The following is a 25175-nucleotide window of genomic DNA, read 5'->3' on the forward strand; positions in this document are numbered from 1 at the left end:
GGTTACAAAAGTGACACCAAAAAGAAAACCTCTTCCATTTGGATAAGGAGAATTTCCTCATTGTAGGTTTCCTGACCACCTGCAGGACTGGAAGCACATCCTCAGAAAAAAAGGTGTCTATGAGGAATCAAAATACTATCACCCACAGTATCAGTTGAAGCATGGACAGGTGGGGATGGATAAGAGATCCCTTGTCTTGTGTGGTTAAATCCACCCTGTGAGGTAACTATGATGATTGCCCCTGGCTATATGCAGAAGAAGAGGGAACCAGTGCTGTTGCAGCCAAAAGGGAGTCACTAACAAGATTTTGGGAGCATCCTGTTGAATTTTCAGCAGGACTTTTGGAATGACAGGAAGGTCAGTGAATGCATAAAGAAACAACCCCTTCCAAGATAATGAGAGGGCATCCACCTTCCTTAACAGAGGACCTGGGACTCTGGCACAAAATGAGGAAGTTGTCTGTTCAGAGGGGAGGCAAAAAGATCCACTTGAGGAGTACCCCACTGATGGATAATGTCCAGAAACACATCCGTGTGAAGCATCCTTTTGTGAGCCTGAGTTAAGGACTTGCCAGAGTATCTGCCACAGTGTTCTGACCAGAAGGGATATAAACTGCCTGAAGAGTCACTTGACACTTGACAGGAAATCCCATTACCAGAAGTGTCAACTAGCAATGAAGATAAGACCTCATTCCTCCCTGATTGTTGATATACCACATCACTGTTGTATTGTCTGTGAATACCTTGAGAGGCCCTGAAGAAAAAAAGACTGAAAAGCCTGAAAAGCCAGCAGAAGAGCTCTCATCTCTTTGATATTGATGTGCTCCTTCTGCTGACAAGGTGAGGAAGTCAAAAGTTACCCCCCCATCCCATGTCTGAGGTGTCCGTGAACAATTCCTGAGAGGGAAGAAGAGATGAAAAGGAGATCCCTGGATTCAGAGACAACTGCTGAACCCACAAGGGAAGTTTCTGCCTGAGGCAAAGAATTAGAGGGGCTACAAATTCTAGAGGATGAGCATGTTGAAGTCATAATGACTTCAGAAACCACTGAAACTTTTTTATATGAAGTTTGGCCAGAAGGAATATTGAAATAGTGGATTCCCTGAAAACCAGAACTCTCAGAAACTCCCTGGTGGTAATGGAAGCTAGAGGAAGAAGTGCCAATGCAGGAGAAATATCCACAGGTTTAGGAGAATGCAACTGCGACAACTTATAGTACCTTTTATGGATATCAGACACCTGAGTACAATCTCACTTAAAAAAAAAAATCCATCATCTCAGAGTGTTCCGCCAAAGGAAATTTCCTCCAGAGGAACATCAGGACTAATAGAGTCCTCCTTCTCTGACCCATAGTCCAAAGGATGAGGAATTTGAGTAGAATAAGTCAGGGATTCATAAGTAGAATCTTACTCATCCTCAGAAGAATCCTGGTCACTAGGCCTTTTAAGAGGAGTAGAGGACCAAAGAGGTGCTGGGACTGAAACTCCATGAAGAGGCTTTAAGGACATTAAAGCAGAAAATAACCCCTGAACAAAAGCCTGCCACTCAGTTTGTGAAGCAGAAGAAACATATTTATTTTTTTTTTTTTTTAAGAGAACGTCCTGAGAAGGCTCAGATCCTGGATGACAGTTGAGAACTGTAACAGGAGCTTCTTTCCCAACTAGAAACTGAGGAACTCCCCTAGGCTCCTCAGAAAAAAAAATCAACCATGGTTCCCTTTGAATGTTTGTAATAGATACCTGCAAAACCTCTTCAGATGTGCTGCCAGCCAGATCCTCACCAGCCTCCAACACGGTCGTGGCAGAGAAATATGACAACACTGCCAGGTGAGCCTCCAGGTTCATAACAAGCTTATTTTTCCCTAATGGCTGACACTTTGGGTGGAGAATCTTTAGTGAGTAGCCTAAGATGCTGGCTCTTAAGATACAGGGAAAGAGAAGAAAGTCTACTGTGAAGGGTTTTTGGAACAAATGTCTGACAAATAGAACAGGACGTATGGTCATGAGAAACACCAAGCAAAAAAGACACTTATTGTGGCAGTCACTATGGGGAATCTCTCTCCCACACTGGCATTTACCCTTTCTGAAGGACGTTTACTTCAAGGAACACAAAAAAACAAGAAAAAGTAAAATCCCTAATGGGGTACACATCTTGCAAAAACAACAAACAGTCATAAGAAGTTCATGGAGAATGAAGATGCGTTCAACTGGCAGAAAATGGATGCAGGTAAACAGACAAAAGATATGTTCAGACTGTCGGCAAAGAAGTTCTGTTTTTGTTAAGCCTGAATGTCACCTTTATGCGCTACATTACACAGGGTACATATGGTGACATTTGGCATACCTTTTGAATTCAGAAGTCTTTGGAAGACTGGCCAGATGTTGGACTTCCATGGCAGGGACCTCCATATAGTTAAGAATACCACAGCAGTGAATGTAAGGACATCATATGTTTAGCCAGAGGTATAAGCTGTTCCTGGTTGAAGACAGTGATCTCTGACTGTCCTAACAGTTCTGTATATTCAGGTAAACCTCTGACTTTGCCATGCAAAATTATACAACATTATGAGTGATAGATTTACTTTTTCTTGTTGTTTGATACACTGTTATATTTCCTGTAGTAAGCGCCATCATCTTTTCTTAGCAGTGCTCTGTAATTTGGAATCCAGGTTTTGTCTTCAACACCATATATGCTAGTTATCTTAGAACCAGAGCCAGTATCATTACTTCATATTAAGGTTTAATATTATATAATGCAACAAAGGACTGCTAAATATCCATTGCCAACATCAGTGGTACTCTGGTTCAAATCATTGCCATTCTGTTGCACCAGATATAGTTAGCCAATTCATGTTGCTGTACCTCACTAGAGTTTTGCTTTACTATCATGATTGCATGAAAACTATTGCCTCGATTATTGCTACTTTTGCCACTGATTTACAGAATAAGCACCTCGTGTATATATATATATATATATATATATATATATATATATATATATATATATATAGATAGATATCTGTGAAAGTGTGCTATTCAGCATTTATTTTTGAGGGTTTATTTTGAAAATCAATACCCCTTTCTTGCCTGACACCTCAATGATCCCACTTTTCATGTTAGAGAATTTATTCATTAGATGAAACATTTTTTTTCTTTTTCTTGGTTTACACAGCAGTACTCCACCCCCCCCCCCACCCGTTTAACCTGCCCTGGGATTTAACCTTTTAGAATCAGCACCCTTTTCTTGCGTTAGTCAGCAAAGAGTACATTTTTTTGTTTCTCTTTTATAATCGGTGCTCTTTTCATAGTAATGAACTCTCTTTTTATTGAAGATGGTTTTAATTTTAAAACAATATCTTACATCAGATTTAATTTCATGAAATGCCACCAGTATTTCAGCAAAGCAATTTTATCATAAACAGCTTTTTGTTGTGATTCTATTCCCATAACACCAACAAAGATCTTACTTTACAGGCCCTGAAGTCCCAGTTTTCTTGCTGGAGCAAGCCTCCATATGGGCACAGGTACATATTTTTGCATTTATGCTAGTGACTTAGTGTTAGTAATTTACTCTTTAGAAAACATTTCATCTTACTCAGATATTTCATGCACTTTACTATAGAATTCTAACTTGTGTTCAGATTAGTACTGAATATAATTTGGTGCTGTATAAAATTATTTACTTTATGAATGACAGCACCTACTGTAATTCAGTGTTGTATAAAACTCTACCATATTCAATGTTTTTCACACACTGCTTAGCTTTTATTTCTTTTTCTTTATTTATCAAGCTCGACATGCACAGTTTTCAGCCATTTCCTGCTTAAACATTGTGCTGAAAAGCTATAGAGTTAATTCAGATAAATGACTCAAAGTTGAGCTGAAATAAACAATTGACAGTTCAGTTCAATTTCTCTTTACAAGAGGCAAACATGAATCTCCGTGTGAGCTCACCCAGAGTCTTCACTCATGTTAGAGAACACTGTCTTTAGTACTCAGTCACTTATTTCTTTTTCTCTCACCACCTCTATATATAGTTGTTCAACAAACAGTTAACAGTATCCCTCAAGTAGCGTTCTTCCATGTGGGCAGTTTTAAACTGAAAACCACAGGGTTTCTAAAGTAAATATCAAGAACTGCTTCAGGAATAAGATGGATGATTGCAAACTGTTGGTTATAACTTCTGATTAGGACAATATCCATAATCTTCAAAAATCTTTCAATGAATTTAACATTTGTTGTAATACCAATACAGTAACAATAATATGAATACTTTTGTTGTACTTTTGCTGATTTCAACAAATTTGACAATATTTACTATAGTTGGCACTGTCATAAATCTTGCTCATTACTCTAATGACTTGGAAATACTTGTAGGAAGAAATTATTACTTTACTCATAGTATTGTTTGTGTAGTTAAAAAAATATAATATCTATTTAATATTAAAAACAATTACTTATTGAATAAGGGCAGATCTAATAGCATTATCCAGATCTGTAATAAAGCCCATACATGAATATAATGATTTCTTCTACTATTACAATACAACTTTGCAGATTTAGAATCTGATCAAGTTTCAACAATAAAATGTATCCACTGATCAATAAATGTATGGTGAAAAAGCTACCTGCCTTGTTCTTTACTCAAGACAAATATTCACTCATGAATGGTGGGGGGTGGGGGTTGGGTTGTCTCTTGGCATGATCTGTTCATTATGAGTGAATTCTGCCATATGCCCCATACCACCATAAATTTTATATAGTCCAAAAATTGTTTTATTCAGAAAGGGATAGCTTGATTGCATATACTGACAGTATAAAATAATTACTTTGCTAAGTCTGCAGTTTCCCTTATCAAATGAACCAATGTTTTCCATTTTTAAATACCTTACTGTAACATTTGATTTAATAAGAATATTAATTTGTGGGAACTGTGCTTTACTCGGAGTACTTTGTGAATGCAGGAGTGATGCAGCTGTTATTGACTTAGCCAGTTTCCATTTTAGGAGTTGGAGCTCTTTCAGTATCCCCCCCACCCCTAGAAAAAGCGGGATCAATCACTGTGCCTTGGTCAACTAAGTATGAATGTTTTGTGAAATGATGACAAAATTCTTAAAAGAATATACAGCTGACAGAAAAGAGACAAGATTATAAAATAAAACATTTATAGCTGTATGCATGCCCCATGGTCACTGAACTACACGAGGTGCTATGTTCTTGGCATACTTGTATTGAAGAAGAAAAGTGTGTTATGCCTCAGAGATACAAAATGGATAAACAGCAAAACACAGGAAGTTTTTAGGTAGTTACTAAATCCATTTTACCGACAGAAGATTTTGACAAATAATCAGACAAACAAGACCCAGTGATTCATATTACTGACTATATTTATTAATCATGATTTACTTTATTTTATTTAGCTTTGTTAATCAGGGTATAACAGCAATATACAATGGTCAATTTCAGGCTCAGGACAGGGAAAGGTAAAGAAATAGCAGGTGTATATAAACCATGCAGGCAAAATAAAAAGAGGATATACAGTATTGGTATACAATTAAAAATAACATATTGAAGAAAATCAGCCCACAAATCCAACAGTATCATGACTAGCGCAGTAAAAGTTAAATTGAGTAGTAGGGCAGTGTTATGCTTCCATTAGGTCAGACCAAGTAACATATTAAACTTTTATAGATTAAGTGCAGTATTCCTTTAGATGTCAGGTCAAGTTATCTGCTAAGCTTGCTCCAGTCATATCACATTTTGATCTACATGCCCTCATGGCAAGGAACAGAAAATCTCAGGTGATCAAAACCACAACAAAAATTGTTTACCTCACAGAAAGTTTTGGTGTTTGGCATGAAAAAAAAATTTTTTTTTTCAAGATAAAAATAATCTCACTATACATCTTGAAGCTATTACTGGAACTTCAGTTATAGAACCAAGTGTTCTTTCATTTCTTCACATTTACCGCATTAAGGTTTTTTTTTATTATGTAGTGAAATCATTGTGCTGAATGCTAAATGAACCAGCAATGTTTCATCTGTCAGGCTTCAGAGAAAATAAACAATAATTTAAAATTTGCTAATTATAGTTATAGCTTCCAATTTTCCAGTGACTCTAAACTGATTTTATTCTTTTCTGCTAAAACTTTTAACCATGCATAAATAACTTCAGTGTTTCTTAATTACCAGTTAGACCCAGACAAAGGCAGTGATATTGATTAGGCCTCTATATTTTCAGTCTCAGTCTGTTTTCTGCATCTTTTCTTTCTTTATTATATCTGATAACTAGTAGATTCTATTAAACCAAGAGCTGTATTACTGGACAGACCTAGGGTAAACACCAACAATAAAACTGTAGTACAGAACTGTGAAATAAATACATAAATGATGCATTAAATGATGTGTACAATAGAATTTAAACAGAATGTGTGAGAAACAGAGAATATGGCATTTTAAATTATGTCCTTCATTTCAGCTAATCATTTTGTCTTCAAATCAGAATCTACACTGTGTAGATGTGAAAGATTAAGTAATGTAACTGTTGATATATTTTTACTGTTAGCACGTGTAAACAACTGCTTTCAAATTAACTCTTAAGTGTTCATATCAGTAAAATAACTGGGATTTTAAATATATACATTGCAATAGTCTATGGAAAGCATTTCTGTAAATGGAATTAGTCCCTACAGATAAAAAAAAACTAAATAGTGGGACTATTGAACTTCCCTTTATTAAGTATACCCAAGCTGAGGTGACAATCGCCTCTTTCTTATTGTACAGAAATTGTCCCTGTACCTGTCACCACTAGCTTGCAGCTTTGGGGAATTTTCATGCGACCTACTGTATTACAAGTATAGTGCCAGTACTTTTCACTGTACTCCCAAAGTTCTGTATGAAACTACCTGGGGAACATAAGCAGGGACAATCTGAAGTAGTTTTACAGGGTCCATGATTGTTGACTAAAACTGGGTTAAGTAAATTCATCATCTCCTATACTAGCTATTGTAGAATGCAGCTCCAATGTAGGAAAGTCTCATCACACAAGGCCAGCTAAATATAGCCAACACTGAGAATGCAGCATCTCTGGGTATAATATGCTTCATTGGAGGGATGATTTTGACTGACCTCGATATTTGGTGTTTTGGATTCAGGAAAACCCACATCTGCAGATATCACTGAAGGCAGCCATCATCTCCCTAATTTATGTAGGTGGTCATTTGAGCATTTAGTCTCTCCTGCCTGCTTTTTTTAAGTAATGTTCTCCTGAATACTTAGCCCAATATTTTACTAGCTGCTTCTGTATCAAACCTTGCTTATAACTTAACATATATCTTGGATTGTACAGGCAAACATTTTGTAGTGGCTGTTAAGGCCTAGCTACAAATCCAAAACGACTTCTTATCCAGGACTTGATATCTATTAAACTAGTGCAGCAGAATCTACTTTAAATATCCCTTGATGGTATCATAATGAGTATTGAAACATTTGTAAAAATTCACCCAACAAAATATGATTGCTTTCTTTCTGCAATAAGACAAAGTACTAAAAAATAGAAACTGTGTTATGTACAGATTAAGATTTCTTGAAAATCCTTCCTTCAAAGGGTTTCATATTTCCTCAGAGGGCTTTTCTATAGCTGATCGACTGTGTTTGCAATTTATTGAAAAACAGTAGACATTCTATGCTTTTAAGAAATTTTTATAGACTGCTGTGTTTGGGCAGAGGGATAAAGCCCTTAATGTGACACAGAAGAGCCTGTTTCTTTTAAATGGCTGAGTGCCAGAAGAACTAGTGCAATGGGACAAAGGAATGATGATATCATACATGTTCTCTTCTCACAGAGGAGAGAATGTGTGCACATGTTCAAGCAGATCATCCATCATAGAATCCCCAAGGAGATCAGAAACTTCATGGGAGTTCCTGCTTCACACATGACAAGAACTCGTAAGGCACTGCATTATTTGCTGAAGTGAGTGTCATGCTCTCACTAAGGCCCATTGCATGGCAAACTTTGCAGCTTGTTATTAGGCATGCATAGTAAGGCAATATGACTTAGGTAAAAATCTCCTGCCCTCTGAGAATGGATGATGTCACCACTTCTGCCACCTGACTCATGCTATCATCTCCTGGGGAAACAACAATTCTGGTTATATTGAGGGATAGACCAATGGTTACTATGGATGGAAGTGAAGAGAGAGCAGAAAGAAAAATGGTTATAACAGTTGCATGGATTATTCCACAGATACTTTGTCACTGTATCAACAGAACAGCTTGGATTCAATAGTGTATCCTATTTGTTTGGTTGAGCAAGTACTGCAATGTCACTGTCTCAAACTGTGCCTAGGCACAGAGTTAAATTTTTTGGAAATCCTGGTCTACAATGCATATTACACTGGAATAATAGTACAATGACATGGAGAAATGATTGCTAAACAGAGCCTTTACTCAATTTATTTGCAATAAGTACAAACTTTGAGTACCTGGTAATGAGCACCTGGGATAGGACGTGTGTGTGCTAAGGCTAGGTTTGAACCAGACATGTGATAGGCTGTGTTATATGTGGGAAAAACACTCACTTGACAGTGAAGGAGAGTGGCTGACAGATCCCTGACATTTAGGGCCTACAGTAGGGTGCATTTGTCAACATACCACCATGGGTAAACCTCCTCACTGGAAGGTAATTCTGAAAACAAAGAAATCATCTTCACTACAATAGGAGATGGGGATAGCTTGATTAATATAGGCTAGTATACATGGTATTCAGGAGGACTAGCTCATAGACTTTACTTGGCTCACTGACAGCTGCTGTGATTGCAAATTTGTGCAGTTTGAACATTGATCGCAGTTCGGGTGTTAGTCTGATCTTTCTGCAAGTTCTTCTCCTGGAGAGTAAGGGGTTCATTGTGAATGACACATAACCAAGATATACTTCAATTCTTGGGGCTGTTTTGAACAATTTTGGGCCTGGATAGGCACATATTTGCTGCTGAAGGGCTGCACATTGTTTTTGTCTCAAATACAGTTTGCCAGACAGTTGGCAAAAATACCTTAGTTGTTCTTCACTCAGTCTTTTACAAGGAACAATACTTAATAGTACATTGTATCAAATTCATCATCATCATCATCCTTAGGCCCCCTTTCCCCATTTTTACATTCATTTGGGGTGTCACTTCAATTATTGTCATCTCCCTCAATTCAGAGCCACCTGCTGCCTTCTTCAGCAGCCATACCCAACTGTCACAGGACTTCTTTATGCAATCCATCCATCTCTTGGCCAGATGTCCTTGTCTCCTCTTGCCTTCTTTAAAGGTGCTCCCAAATCCTTAACAAATCATACTTTGCTTTTCATAGGTTCTTAAGTTCATAGGTAAGTACTAGGCTATCTGCCCAAGGGCATTTATAAGCCAAGCCAGAATACGTTGGCTTTCACCACCCCCTTAGATTAGTTCCCTGTACCTCTGTCCAGCAGAGCCTTTAGTTCCCTGTGCCACTGTCCAGCAGAGCCACTGCAGTGATCCCCGGGGTAAATTTTCTGTTTCCCTTCCACCCGTCAAAGTTTCTATTGAAGACTGTTAGTGAGGGGCTCTGCCTGATGTATATTGGAATCCTGTTCCAAAGCATAGGGAGTCTCTGGGATAGGAATCTATCCCTCCAGCAAGTCCTATTTATCGTTGTGGTGAGGTTTATATCTCTAGAGTGTGTGGCTCTCTGGGATTTGTTTTTTTTTAGATGGAGCATGTCCATCAATTCTGGGTTGGACATGGCCTTGTATGTCAGGCAGAGATCTCCCCTGAGTAAGCGATATACAACCAAGTACAGCTGGAGTTTCTTGAGCTGGGCTGCATAGGGCATCTGTTTGAGGCCAGTAATCCTCTTGGTGAAGTACTTTTGTGGCCCTTCCAGCTGTTGCAGGTGTCTTGTAAGGTACATCCCAAATGGGGCATTGTATTCTATGATGGGTCTAATGAGTGATGAGTAGAGAGGTTCTAGATGCAAACCCTTTTGTGATTAGGTGGGCCAAATAGAAGGATTTTCTAACCACCTTGACAATATGATTATCAAAGGATAGATTACTATCTACATGGGTCCCCAGATCCCTTATTACATTTTCTGTATTTAGAGGACTTCCACCTATGTGGTAGTTTGCGGGTACTTTATTTTTTCCAAAGGGGATGACTATGCACTTTTTGGCATTTAGCTTGAGGCCATGATTTTGACACCAGGTATCTGTCTCAGTGAGACCCATATGGAGGGTGTCTGTATCAGCCAGAGAATCAATTATGGCCCCTAGTTTGCTGTCGTCTGCAAACTTGGTCAGCCATAGTCCTCCTATGCTTGCCTGTATCTCTGAGAAGTATATACCGAACAGGAGGAGCCTAGGACTGAGCCCTGGGGGATGCCACTTGTAACTGGTTTAGAGTTGGACATAGAGCCTGCAACTCTCACCATGTGGGTTCTATACATGAGCCAGATGGCAACCCATCTCGTGACATAGGGGTTTATGTTCAAGCTGGTGATCTTGTCTATAACACTAGAATGGGGAATAGTGTTGAAAGCCTTTGCGAGGTCTAGGTAGGCTGTGTGGACCTCCTTTCCCTTCTCTACTGCCTTGGTAACCATCTCAAAGAAGACCACCAGGATTAGGAGACATGATCTTCCCTTAAAAAAGCCAAACTGGGTAGGGTCCAAGGTTTGGAGGTTCCCAATGTCTCTGTTAATGAGTTCCATGATGATGCATTCCATAGCCTTGTAGACCAGGCTAGTCAGGCTTATATGGCGATAGTTCCTGGGGTCTGTTATGGCTCCACCTTTGTGGAGCAGGATAACTGTTGCTGTGTGCCACTCTGTGGGTATGTAGCCTGTAGAGGGGCTGAGTTTAAACAGTTTAGGTGAGGGGTTAGTTCATTTTGGAACTCTTGTAAGACACAGCCTGGGACACCATCCGGTTCCACTGAAGCTCTGTTTATGGCTTTGGATAGTGCTGTTTTAACCTGTGTGTCAGTGATTGACGGGGCCCTACATTCTTCTGGTATGGCTATGGGCCCTTTAGGGGCTGAGAGGGGGGTGAAGTTTGCAGTAAACCTGTCTGCCAGAATGTTGGCAATATCAGTCAGTTCAGTGTATTTTGTGCCATTCTGCACTAACTCAGAGCAGATCTGAGAGTTTCCACTTAGGTTCTTGACATAGTTAAAGAACGCTTTGTGGTTATCTTTGGAGTCACTGGCAATTTTTCTTTCAAAACTAGCCTTGGATGATTTAATGAGGGATTGTAGTTTCTTGCTGATACTGATCAGGGATGTCTTTCCTTCTTGGGATTTTCCTCTTTTCTGTACTAGTTTCTTCCTTCTGTTGTATAGCTTGTTTATGGCAGGAGTCCACCTGACTGGTTTCCTGTTCTTGGAGGAGAGAGTCTTGGTTTTACTTGGGATAGCATGATCCATGCATTCCTGCAGATGCTCATAGAGTGCCTTTGTAAAGGTTTCAGCAGCTTGGACAGCATTGTCCTAAAGCATGGGGGCTTTGAACCTTTCCACCTCTGTCTTAAGTAACACAGTTTGCTTTTGAAAAGTTTTTCATGATGGTTTCCTTCTTGGGGGTGGGGGTGGAATATGGATATCCAGAGTGATTAGTCTATGGTCTGATCTAACCAGCGAGGGGTTGACCTCTAGTATGGAACACCGGTTGCCCATGGTGGTGATGACCAGGTCCAATATGTTGTTCCCACTGGTGGGGGTATTGACCAGTTGATCCAGGGCATTTGAGTTTATAATTTCTAGGAAGCATTGGGCAAGGGAGTTAGTATTTGAGTAGTTCAGAGAATATGCTCCTGTATCGTACGTTTGGACAATCATTTTTTACAGATATTATGTTAAACTCTTATAGTAACGCCAATATAAAGCCTTTTTTTATTGTTTTAACTGTCAAAGGCTGCCTACTCCCATTTCTTAAATTCAGTATATCCATACTACAGTCTAACAGTCACAACCTTGTTTTCCATAAGTAGTATCTAATTCAGTAAATACCATCCCCTGGATTCTGAAATAATTTCTACTCCAGCTGTGATGGTATACCAAGCCACAATATTATAATATATATGAATAGAGATGCATATATATATATATATATATATATATATATATACACACACATACACACACACACACACACAGATATATATATATATATATATATATATATATATATATATATATATAGGTCTACTTCAAAACTTTGAAATCTGATAATGCTGAAATTCATAACATTGATACCATAACATGAAAATTCAAAACACTGAAAACTCAAAACAATGAAACTTCAGAACATTGAAACTTAGCTTCATAATATTGAAAACTACATTGCACATGTAAATAAGTTCCTCTCCATGTATAACAACACCTAAGAAACACACTTCGTACTATGTTTTTGCAGGGGGGCAAGCAGCTCTGGACCTCCCATATCCCCCGTAAATTAAATATACTAACTCCAAGATCGCACTACAGTGGAAAAAAGTTAATTTCCTAAGGTCAGTGTATGGTGATCGCAGTACAGTGAGGTTAGGAAGTTAACTTTTTTCCAGTGTAGTGCGATCTTGGAGTTGGTATATTTAATTTACGTGGGGCATGTGTATGCATAATGGGTCATTGTAACAATCTATGACTTTGCAGTATTACTTTGGTACTGATTTTGACTCTTTCAATGAATGTATTTCATCTTAAGGATCAATATTATTTATTTTTTGATATTTTTATTGCATGAGTTTTGATTCTTAGTATTATAAGATAATACCTAAATAATTAGCAGACGCAGACTCTAATAAATGTGCCCTTCTGTTTTAGGTTTTGATCTAGTGAGGTGTGAAGATCCAGGCATCCCAAACTATGGTTATAAGACTCAAGATGAAGGTCATTTTGCTGAGACAACAGTTACATTTAACTGCAACCCTGGCTATACCATGCATGGAGAAAGTGTTCTGACATGTCTAAGTGGACCTCGCAGAGTTTGGGATAAATCTTTGCCATCATGCATAGGTAATAAAATGTAAAATGTTCCAGTAAAGTGATTTACAGAAATTGCTGAACAATCTCATACAACTTGGTTCAATGTTAGCTATGCTCTTTGAGTTACTTATAGGAATTTGCTTAAATTTGCAAAGGCTGTTAAAGGACTGCAAAAGTGAGTTAAGTTTCCTTATTTTCAGTCAATTTTTCATTATATATTTTGAAGTCTACAAGGTAAAATGACCAATAATCCTTATTACAGAAGTAATATTGGTTCTCATCTGAATAAAATGACATGATTACTTATGATTACGTATTATTAAATGTATTTGACTTCCTATGATAGAAACATAATGTATTACTAGTAGTAGCAGTGCATTATAAAATATAAGTATTACATAGTCATCTGAAAAAGACAGTTGTCTCAATCTAGGAAGTCTAGTTTTTTAAATATTATTACATCATAGATGGCAGTTTGTCTTTAGACACCCTATCTTTCAGTTTTTAAATATTTCCTTGTAATTTCCCGATACAGCATGAGTAATGTTCTTCCTTGCATGGAATTTAATTTGGTACCCACTTGGCCTGCTATCCTTGATATGAGTATTGTTTATTAATTCTGCTACAACTGACTGGATAAGCAGTTACTGAATGACTCTGCAAAGGATGACTGGGAGAAAATGCGCATGGATGAAAGAAATACATTTTACCTGCAATGTAACAGATGACAAAAGGCAACCTAGCACTAAGCCATATAAGTCAGGTTTATATAGGGAACATAGTCAGCAAATCATATAGCCAGAACAAATCCTTTGCATTCACTCTTAATCATTGAAATAACTTTCAGCACATTGTCTTTGACTAAAAGTCATTTGCTTTTTCTTATTTCAGTAATTAAAAATAGATTTTGTATCTCCAATTTTAAATATCAGCAGCATTATTTGTCTTCCATTTATGCTAAATATATGGAAATGTTGGTGTGAGTCCTCTTTAAGGGAATCATTGTTCATTAACAACTTCCAGGCTTTAATACTGGATTAATGAACTTATATATCTACATTCAGGCTTGGCTTCGTGTTCTATCCATAATTAGTTTTATCCAAAAAGTTTTATAATTACTTAGTATACAAGTTCTCTGGGGAAAGCACCTAAGCAGTTTTTGTCTACATGTTTATTATTACAACCATCTGGTGAACCATCCCATCTCCTGAAAAGGACATATGTACATTTTATTGTAACTGGTCATGTTTCCCTGTCCTGTAGTCTCACTATAATGCCACTGGCATATATGACTGGACTGATGTTCATCACTCACACTGTCTCAGTGGCACATGGGTTCTCTGACTGCACAAACCCACTGTGGCAGCTTTCCAGACCTCAGAATCCCGTCCTCTCACTCTCTGTGACACGCAAATGGCCACACCATCCCATCAGGGGAAAGCCTATCATAGAAACACTGTTATTCAGTCTTTTACTGCCAGCTAAAGGAGTCACACAATTAAATTTCCTTAATAGCCTATATTGGTGGATTACAGCTTCCAGAAACAGATAATATCCCTTTGGCAACTTCCTTTCTTTTTTTTATTGTATACATTTCATTAATTTCTGTTTTATTAATATATGCATATGTGTGTGTGTGTGTGTGTGTGTCTGTGTGTGTGTGTGTGTGTGTGTGTGTGTGTGTGTGTGTGTGTGTGTGTGTGTGTGTGTGTGTGTGTGTGTGTGTGTGGTGTGTGTGTGTGTGTGTGTGTGTGTGTGTGTGTGTGTGTGTGTGTGTGTCTGTATGTTTGTGTGTTAACTTTTTATTTTAATGCTGCTGCTATTTACAACTGCTGTAATTCATCTGATAATTCTAACTTACTGCTGTGTTGTTTGTATGCATAATACTGTTTTTAAACAGTTATGGGGCTTTTATAAAATGTTCTGCAACTTGTACAGGGTATGCACAGTTGTGAAAGTTTAACTTACCATAAGTGTAGATGCTCTGCATATTGATCACTACTGCTACAGTATCCATAGATACATGGGTTATATCCTGCCAAAGATATAATGACCGACCAGCTCCCAAAGCTTCAATGCACCTTTCATGCATCCAGACTTTCAAGCTCTGAAAGAACAATGTTAGAAACAACAAAAAATAAATGTCTACATCCTGGCATAAAAAAAAAAAAAAAAACACCAAAAAACAAAGGGTTGGAGGGAGTAACTACTGCAACAGTGATTATTCAAGCATCTACTGTTATGGTGAGTTCAACTTATACAACTGTAGTATGTTCTTCATATTAATCACTGCTGTAGTAGCCTTAGCTATATGGGTAGATCATAAAACAATTGATGTAAAGATCTGAATGGTTTAGTTCTGTCAGTATAGTACCTGAGATGTATGTGGACATCCAGGGTATGGGGTATATTTTCTCCCTTATTTTAGCTTCAGGAATGAAAGCAGGGAGATGGATAGTTTGTCTTAAAATAAACTTGGATACCACTTTAGACAAAAAACAAGTATTAGTTCTCAAAGAAAAGTGTCCCAGTGGAAAATGAGATAGGGCTGACTCACCATAAAACTTGCAACTCAGATACCATTCTAGCAGAGGTTAGAACAGTCAGTAAAACTGTTTTCCATTTAAGAACCTCAAGTCAACCAGATTAGCTAGTTCAAATCAGCAAGTGTTAGCTAATCTAACACAAAATTAAGATCCCAAGCAGGGGGGGGGGGGTGCATAAGTTTTCCTGGAGGCCTCTTATGCAAAACAACTTTCAAAAGCATTTTGACATCAGACTGCATTGAAAGAAGACGATACATGGGCTATCGTGCTGAAATGGATGATAAATGAAAGGTCATAGGGCAGTAACTTATGCAAATTTTATAAAATTAGAGAAAAACTAGCCTTGAATGTCTGCTAGTTGTGTTCTCGGTACCAACTACAAAACCTTTTCCATTTGCTAATATATGTTTTTCTGGTGGCCGCATGTCTTGTCTACATTAGTACCTGCTTCAGATCCTCAGAAGAATAGGTACATAAAAGGAGTTATGACACTATCATCTCTACAGTCAGTTGAAGGTGATTGATGTCAGGGAGTATTATACACCCATGGTCATGTGTGGGTAAATCCAGTCTGTGTCGAAGCTTGTGGTAATTGCACCTTGCCATTTCCAAAAGAAAGAAGAACCATGGTTGCCTTGGCCAGAAGGGGTCACCACAATATCTTGAAGGATTCCTTCTCAATCTTCAGAAGTACTCCGGATATTAGTAGAAAGTGCGAAAAGGCATACAGGAAAGTATAGTTGCGTACACTTACCATAAATGTAGATGTTCGAGTTTATTCATCGTTGCAGTCATCACACTTGGGTTATCTGCCTGCAGATAGCCCTCAGTTGGCCAGAGTACCAGAGTCTTGGGATTTCTGCATCAGATGCTGTTGCCTCTTCCATGACATCAGGTCGTCAGGAGTATAAAACATGCAGCCAGCACCATTACATCAGTTTTTCTTGCCCCAGATGTCAGGAGCCCCCAAAATAGGAAGCAATTACATGGTGTGGAACACTTCCAGTAAAAATTAAATACCATAGCCATAAGATATGGTCAAAAAGAGGATAGGTAGAAAGCATAGAAGAGTCAGGGGGCTGGAGGGAGGGTAACCAGGACTGCAACAGTGAATACACTCAAACATCTACATTTATGGTAAGTGTACACAACTGTACTATGTTCTTCTTGTTTCACTGTTGCAGACATCACACTTGGGTTGAGTCCCAAAGCTGAGGAAGTGTGGAGGCAGTCAAGTAATAGTAGGGCTGGCTAGCAGGCCTTGTAAGCCTGCTGTGGTAAATCCAACTCTGGATTTAGAAAAGACAGGAAAGTGGTAATGGTTGGTGAAGGTGTGTACCGAACTCCAGGTTACAGCTTTCAGGATGTCCCTGGTAGGGACTCCCCTGAGAAATGCTGTAAAGGTTGAGGTAGCCCTAGTGGAATGAGTTCTGATCCCTATGGGGTAGGTTTTCCATGGTGTTTGTAGCAGAAATGGATGCAGTGTGCTATCCATTTGGAAATGGTTTGCTTTTAAATGGCCTTGCCTCTGCCCCTGTAGCAAAGCTGACTAGCAGATGGTCAGATTTTCTGAAAGGCTTAGTCCTGTCAAGGTAGAACCCGAGTTGTCTGTATATGTCCAAAGAGTGCAGGATCCTTTCCCCTTTATTCTGGGGATTAGGGAAAAAGGTTGGTAAATGGATGGATTAGTTTAGAGCCACACTGGATACCACCTTGGACATAAAAGATGGGCTAGTCCTGAGGGGAAACCCTGTCAGCATGGAAAATAATGAAGGGTTCCACAGCCATTAGTGCCCATAACTTAGACACTCTTCTGGCTGAACTGATGGCTAGAAGTAAGAATGTTTTCCAAAAGAGGAATTTTAAGTATGCTGTAGCAGCAGGCTCAAAAGGGGGAAGCGTGAGCTTCTCTAGTACAAAGTTAAGGTCTCAGGCATGGGTGGGAGCTGTCCTCAGGGGTCTTAAATTGTTAGTGCCTCTCAGGAACTGTTTGACCAGAGGGTGAGAAAAGAGAGGTGGCTCAGTATTATAATGAGCCGAGATGGCCGAGGCATGAATCTTAATCTTAATCTTTGTGGAGCAGCTCTGCTAGGTAATCTAGGATTTGAGGTAAGGTGGGCATGGCTGTGTCCATTACTTGAGACTGGCTCTAAGAACACTATCTTTTACATTTTTCTGAATAGGATTTCCTAATACTTGGCCTTCTGGCCTCAAGGATGACGTCCAGCACCTGTTTGCTGAGGGTTGCTGGTGGTGTATTCAGGGAATAAGCCAGGCTGCAAGGTTCAAGGTTTGCAGCTGAGGATGCAAAATCTGTCCCTCCTGCTGGGACAGCAGGGAGGAGGTCTGATGTAGATGCCAGGATGGCAATGCTGCCAGACTGCGTAGGAGTGGTTACCAGTGCTGGCAGGGCTAGTCAGATGCAATAAAGATTGTCCTTGATTTATCCTGTTTGATCTTGAGTAGTACTTTCTAGAGGAGGGGCAGAGGGGGAAAGGCATAAATTGAAAGGTTTACCCATGAAAAGGATAGGGCATCCACTTTCTTTGCTTGGCTGTGGGGATTTCTGGTGCACAATTTGCTCAATTGATGGTTTTGGGAGGAGGCAAAGAGGTCCACCACTGGTGTCCCCCATCTGTGGGTTAGAAGTTTGAATGAGTTGGGTTCCAGTTTCCACTCGTGTGGGTCCAGTAGCTTACTGCTTAAGTCGTCTGCCAATGAATTTTGTTTGCCTGGCATGAATTGAGCTTGCAGGTGCACATGGTTGCTCAGGGCTGTGTTCCACAGGGCCATGGCTTACCTGCAGAGTGGGTAAGAATGAGTTCCCCCCTGCTTGTTTATATACCATATAACTGTGGTGTTGTCTGTCTTTATCAAGAGTTGTCCAGAAAGGATAAGGTATTTGGAGGTTGTCAGAGCATTCTGTACGGCTAACATTTCGTTTTGATTGATATGTAGGTGAATTTTGTCCTGGGCTCCATTTGCCTTGAATGCATTTGCCAGCCATGTAACCCCTCCCATGCATAGTCTGATGCGTATGTTGTCAGGGTTTGGGCGGTGAGGGGTTGAGTGAAAGGGAGTCCCTTGTTGTGGTTGCAAGCCTCTGCCCACCAAAGGAACTCTGCCCTTAGACAAGGAATGATGGGAATAATTGTTTCCAGGTCCTGAGAATGTCAGCACCAGAGTCTTTCTAAGTACCATTGATGTTTCCTCATATGCAGTTTTGCATATGAAATTAGTAGAATGCATGAGGCCATGAACCCTAGGGCTTGCAGTATTTTTCTTGCAGATAGCTGGGTTCTGGTGGCCATTAGTTTGAAGTAGTTTGTGAAATAAACCTGCTTTTCTGAAGTAAGGAATGCCATCTGGGAAGTTGTGTTCAAGCTTGCTCCCAGGAATACAATATTTTGGTTGGGCACCAGATGTGATTTATTTTCGTTGATGGTGTACCCCAGAAAAGTTAGAAGTCTCCTTACAAATGCCAAGTGCTGAAGTAACAATTCCTGACTGTCCACCTGAATCAGGCAATCATCCAAGTATGGATAATTTTGAATTTTTCTCTGCCTGCAATATGCAATTGCTGGAGACAGGCACTTTGTGCATACCCTGGGCACAGTAGATAAGCCAAAGGGAAGTACAGATAACTGATAGTGCATAGAGCCTGCCCTGATACGTAGAGAATTCCTGCAATATTCCCTTATGGGGATGTGCAGATAAGCTTCTTCTAGGTCTAGGGTGATTAGCCAGGAGTCCTTATCTAGCATAAGAAGTAGCTGTTGTAATGTAAGCATTTTGAATTTTGGGACCACCAGGAAGGTGTTGAGAATGGACAGGTCCAGGAAAGGGCACCAAGAGCCCTCTTTTCTGGGCACCAGGAACAGTCCAGAGTAGCAGCCCTGTCCTCTTTGCTCTATTGGAACAGGTTGAATAGCTCAGATACTGAGAAGAGAAAGTACTTGCTTTTGAGCCTCTGCCCATGGTTTTGAGGAAGGTCTGGCAACCCACTTGGGGTTGGCAGTGAGAGGAAGTAGAATCTGTATCCCTGGGATATAATGTTTAGGACCCATCAGTCCTGGGTAATGGACATCCAGTTTTCTGCATGCAGGACGAGTTCTCCTCCTAAGGGTGCAGGTACTTGGGCATGGCTGGGAAGGATGATAGACAAGTCATTGTGAATTTTTTCCATAAGGGGGTGGCTTACTGCTCCCTGTTTTTGAGGGAGGAGCACTCCATTGTTTAGATCTCTGTGTACCCTGAGACTGTAGCCTTGGCGGTCTGTTGCCTCTGGGTTTGGGCTGAGAAAACCAGGTAGGGACTGGAAAGGACCATTTTTTGAAGGCCAATGCCTACTGAATCTAGGGGGTTGTACCTGTAAGAAATCTTTAACAGTTTGCATAGATTTAGCTTTTTCCTCCATCTTTTTAAGAACCTCTTCTGCCTTTGTGCCAAACAAACATTGCTGGTTTAATAGAGCATCTAGTAATTTTGCTTTGATATGGTCTGGCAAGATTTGTTCCTTCAGCCAGGCATGCCTTCTCAGTACAGACCCAGTGACAGCAGCCCTGCAAGATGCTTCTAAGGCATTAAAACCACACTGCAAAGTATGTTTACTGACTTGGTTTGCAGAATGCATTAACTCTTGTAAATCTTTATTTTCTGCAAAATCTGGAAGCAACAACATTTCTTGTTTAATTAGTTCCATAATATGCTGCTGGTACTTCAACATTTGAAACTGGCAATTTAAAGACCTGATGGCAAGTATTTGCAGAGGTATATACTTTATTGCCCCATCTGTCTAAAGCCCTTGAATACCTGTCCAAAGGGGTAGGATTTTTGGCTGTAGTAGCCTTAATACCTTTAGGTCCCTGGGAAATGGTCTCTGGATCCACAGTGTGATTCTTAAAGAGAAATTTGTGAGAGTCAGGTACCCTTTAGTACCTATCAGACTTTCTAGGAGCTAGAGGTAAAGTATCAGGAGTAAGACTGGATTCCATGAAAACATTATCTACAATATCCAGGACAGGGAGTATAGCTAGAGACCTGTGCTGAGACAAGTCTAAAAATTCTCTGAGTCTCTTTTTGGACTGTGGGTAGCCCTGGCATTTCCAGCAGAATGCTCTCTTAAGGTATGCAAGATTTCACCAAAAAAAGTCCTCTGGAGGGGAGGCAGAGAGAATGGAATCTTCTGCATCTGAATCCTCATAGGTAGATAAGGGTATGTCCTGGTAATCAGAGGGATCAGAGTCATTGGACTCATGGTCTGTTCAGTCAAAAGGGAAATCAATTCTTTGTCTTTTAGGAAGGAAAGGCTGGCTTCCCCTAATTAGAGTTATAAGGTCTTCAGCCATTCTAAGCATTTGTTTCTGTGACATGGGAGCTTGAGTCATCAGTTTTCTAGGCATAGTGCAAGCTCTGGGCCTGAGAAACTCTGTTGTTTTAGTCTGAAATGAAGTAGTCAGTTTAATACGAAAATCGGAAGTTCAAAATACACCCTCAGAAGCCGGTGCCTGCACAGTGGCTCTGGATCCATCCAAGGTAGAGACATCTGCAGGTTCCATAATCAAAGAAGCATCTTGTGGCATACTGGACTCTGAATGGGTCTCACCAGAGGCATGCAAATCAGGGGCTGCCAAAGCACCTTACTGAGTACTGGCAGACTGGCGACTAGCTTAACGGAAGCGTTGTCAGCAGTTTTGGACCTATATGGTCTGTCTCTGTCTTTATCCTTATGTTTTTTCGGAAGATCGGTAGTGGGATGGCTTACTGAAGCCATTTCAGAATACAAAGAACAAGAGCAAAAGAATTTAGCAACAAAGATAGCCCAAGAATGAGTAGTTTGGACATTAAACAAGGCACAAAACCGACAGCGAGGGTCGTTGTGGTCTGTGCCTAAATAGGTGACACAGTAAGAATGAAAATCTCTGTGAGGTATTTCCTTTCCATAGGAAAGACAATTGTTAACTTTTTCTGACATCGGTTAGAGCAAGAAAAAACAATCCCCAACGTACTAGTTAGCTTTAGAAGACTTCAGGTTTGAAACTCGAAAAATGAAAATTTCAGGTAGCAGCAGACCAGCCCTTGTGAACTGCCTCTGCTTCGGGCTCCCACACAGCAAGAAAAGCTGATGTAATGGCATTGGCTGCATGTTTTATACCCCTGATGACCTGACATCATGGAAGAGGCGACAGCATCCAATGCAGAAATCCCAAGACTCTGGTATTCGGGCTGACTGAGGGCTACCTGCAGGCAGATAACCCAAGCGTGATGACTGCAACAGTGAAACAAGAAGAACATCATTCCTGTCCAAAGAAAAGAAAAGGGCATCTGTCTTCCAGCACAGTTTTCATGGAGTCAAGGAACAGAATTTTGCCAGTTGATTGTTCAGAGATGAGGCAAAGAGGTCCACATGAGGAATTCCCATAGACTTATCAAATATTAGAAGACTCTCTGATCTAGTTAGTATTCATGAGTTTCTGACCTGGTCCTGCTCAGTCTGCTTGCCATGCAATCTTGTTCTGACACAATGTAGAATGCCTATAGAGTGAGACAGTGCTGCAGAGCTACATCCACCTGGTTCTCCTTGCCAGGTGATGTACCACATGACTGTGGTATTTTCTGTAACCACTTAAAGAGGTCCCAGGGACCAATGATGGTTCAGACAGTTGAGTGCCTTGATCAGGATAAGCATTTCCTTTATGTTTTTTGTGTTTACATCTGTCCTTTCATCCCTCCCAAAACTGCCCCAACACCTCTCAATACCTTACAGCAAGAAATCTGGACAAAGCCATAAATATAGGGGCAAACAATGCCCCAAAATAGGGAACATTTCTAAATATTGCTCTTACAAATGCAAAAAGGTCATAAAATAACAGGTTTTCAATTGGCAAAAATTAAGTGTATGAAGTCCAAAACTCAAATGTCTGTCATTATTTTTTGACTTCAACCCTCAGTGGTTGGTCAGAAAAAAAATTATGAGGAACAGACCGTAAATAAGAGGCAAAAATCTGCATAGTCTGTGAAAATATGGGCAGTTGAAACTTGAGAGGTATGACTGCTTCCCAAGCAAATCCAAAACATCTGTGTGACTAACTGCTTTGAAGTAGGGAGGGAAAAGGGGTGGCCTGAATTTGAGGTTATCTGTTGTCTTCACCAAAAGATTTCCATTCAGACAAACCCCAGCTCTAGGATCTGAATGGATAAAGGGTGTTGATGCTGGGGCCAAAGGGATTTCAGATACCACTGTATCTATCTCATGTGGAGTCTTGCCAGGGGTATCATGAGAATCATAAATGCCAAGAGACCCAAAATCATATAGTTTTCCCTCACAGTAACCACAATATGAGTGGAAATCCTTAGAAATTGATCTAGATAAAGATCTATTTTTGCTGTGGAAGAAAAGCTATTTGAACTGATGTTTCTGGTTGACATGCAAAGATAAAGGAGTCAACAAAATATGGAAAAATGTGGATACCCTGTAGCCTGAAATGAACTATAATAATAGGTATGCACTTTTTGAATACTCTTGTTGGAGTGGATAGTCCAAAGGGTAAGGTAGAAAACTGATAATGTGATCCTGACATACAAAACCTTAAAAAAGCCTGAAATCTGGATGAAGACAGATGTGATGATAAGCATCTTTTAAGCCTAGTGTTACCAGGAAACTTGAAAAAGTAAGAAGAAGTAACAGGTTGTGAAGTGACAACATTTTGAAATGGGGTACTATATTAAACAGGTTAAGAAAATAAAGATCCAGAACTGGTCTCCAAACATTTTCATTTTTTGGAAGAAGGAACATCCTTGAATAAACCCACCTTCCCTCCCTGGGAAGGTGAAACTTGTTCTATTGTTCCTTGGAACAGCATGTGATGAAGAAGAGGAGGAAACAAAAGAGTTGCATCTTCAGCATGAGGAATGACCCAGTGGAAAGGAGGATTTTCCTTCAACTGCAATCTGTAACCTTGACGAATGATTGTTTAGAACCTACTTGTCTGAAACAATCTGATGGCAAAATGAAGATTCTGACTTCCTGGAAGAGAAATAAGGACAGGGTGGGAGTTGGTCTCAACATATGAATTGTCATTCAGACTTGTTTGACTGTCCCTGGTTTTGGGAGGTTTGAGATTTCTTTTTGGAACCCCATTGCAATTTCTTCTTGAATGCTTTTTTACCTGAGTTTTGTTGAAGCTTTTTATTCTCTTTTTTGACAAAAATGGATAAGAAGAAAAAAAATCCCTTGGACAATTTGGAAAGTGAGGACTGAAGAATCTTAGTAACTACCTGGATCAGCTGCTCCCTTTCATCATGCTTTTTGATCACTTCTGCAGCAGAGGGGCCAAACACTAAATTTCAGTTAAGACTGTCAATTTAAAATCTAATTTACATAATCTGGGAGGTTCTGAGAATGTAGTCAGGCAAACCTCCCTAAAATATTACCAGTGGCCACAGCCCTGGAAGAACTATCAAGAGAGTCATAAGTGCAACGCAAACAGTGAGTAGTGGCATGTGCAACAGATGAAACTAAGTTATTTAAGCAGTTTTCTTTCTTCACAAGAAGAAACTGTAGGTAAAACATTTCTCATACCTTCACAAAATTTTAAAACTTTGACATATGAGCTTGACAGTTCAAAATTCTAACAAAGTTGCAGAAGAATACACATTTTTCCCATACCTATCAATAATGTCCCCATCCTTGTTAGAAATAGTAGGATTTGAATTGACTAAGTGATTATCAGCAGTGGGATCCACTAAGACTATAAGCTCAGAGTCAGGTTTGGGAATAACATACAAAAATTGTAAAAGACTGAGGAATTTTAGACATCCTGTTTGCTTTTTTAAGGACAGCTATCTGAACATCAGGAAAATTGCAGGCAGTAAGGTACACATGCTCTAAAGGAGACAATGTAGGAGAATGGTTGTAGGTTTTAGAAAATCTTTATGTAACAACTCATAGTAATCTTTTAGTAATGACTCATAGGGATTTCTAAATGAATGAGAAACCTCAGTGTTCTCCCATTGAAATCAATTGAGCATTTTAGCAATAGTTTCAGAAAAAGAGAACCGCACAGGAATAACAACTTTGAGGACAAAATACTGAACCTGTCCCTGAATCTTACGGCTGAGATTCAGAATCTTGATTCTTTTCAGGAAAAGAGAAATCCCTCTTTCTTTTTAAAAGAAATTACTTTACAAAAAGGATCAATAGCCTGAATTAAACCCAATCCTTTTCTAGTAAACTACCCTTATACAAAAAAATTTGAGGAGGGAAGATGCATGATTGGTTTTCTTTTTTTTTTCACAGGAAAATGGGGCTAGCTGTTACTAGTGTCAGCAGCTGCTTCCCTAGGGTTGGGAACAGCATTCTTACACAACAGGAAAACCTTTCCTATTCTCTCTTCCAGAAATGATAAAGTGCCTCTCCCTTGCCCAATGAGGGGACTCCATCCGCTGCAGAGTATATGACTAATCTCTGACCCCCCAGTCTATAGTGTCTGTAGATGTTACAGCAGAGGGATTCAGGGTAAAAGATGAGAGGTACAAGGTAAAGAAATGGACACAGGTGAGTCAGTCACCTGTTAACCTGCTGTGATGGCAAAGGCTGTTTGCTTAACTTTATTTTTTGTTTCTGGAAGAA

The 25175-nt window shown here is 39.6% G+C and overlaps 1 protein-coding gene across 1 annotated transcript in view; it reads left to right on the forward strand.

Moving 5' to 3' along the window:
* The window catches only part of LOC122792903 (CUB and sushi domain-containing protein 1-like), a 4548980-nt gene that overhangs the window by 781432 nt on the left and 3742373 nt on the right, over window positions 1-25175 (forward strand). Inside the window, exon 13 of the mRNA XM_044060461.1 lies at window positions 12837-13028. Within this exon, the coding sequence (XP_043916396.1) occupies window positions 12837-13028 (192 nt within the window). The remainder of the gene's footprint in view (window positions 1-12836; window positions 13029-25175) is intronic.

This window comes from Protopterus annectens, chromosome 2.part0 (genome assembly GCF_019279795.1).
Source record: "Protopterus annectens isolate FY-2018-M chromosome 2.part0, PAN1.0, whole genome shotgun sequence".
NCBI lineage: Eukaryota > Metazoa > Chordata > Ceratodontiformes > Protopteridae > Protopterus > Protopterus annectens.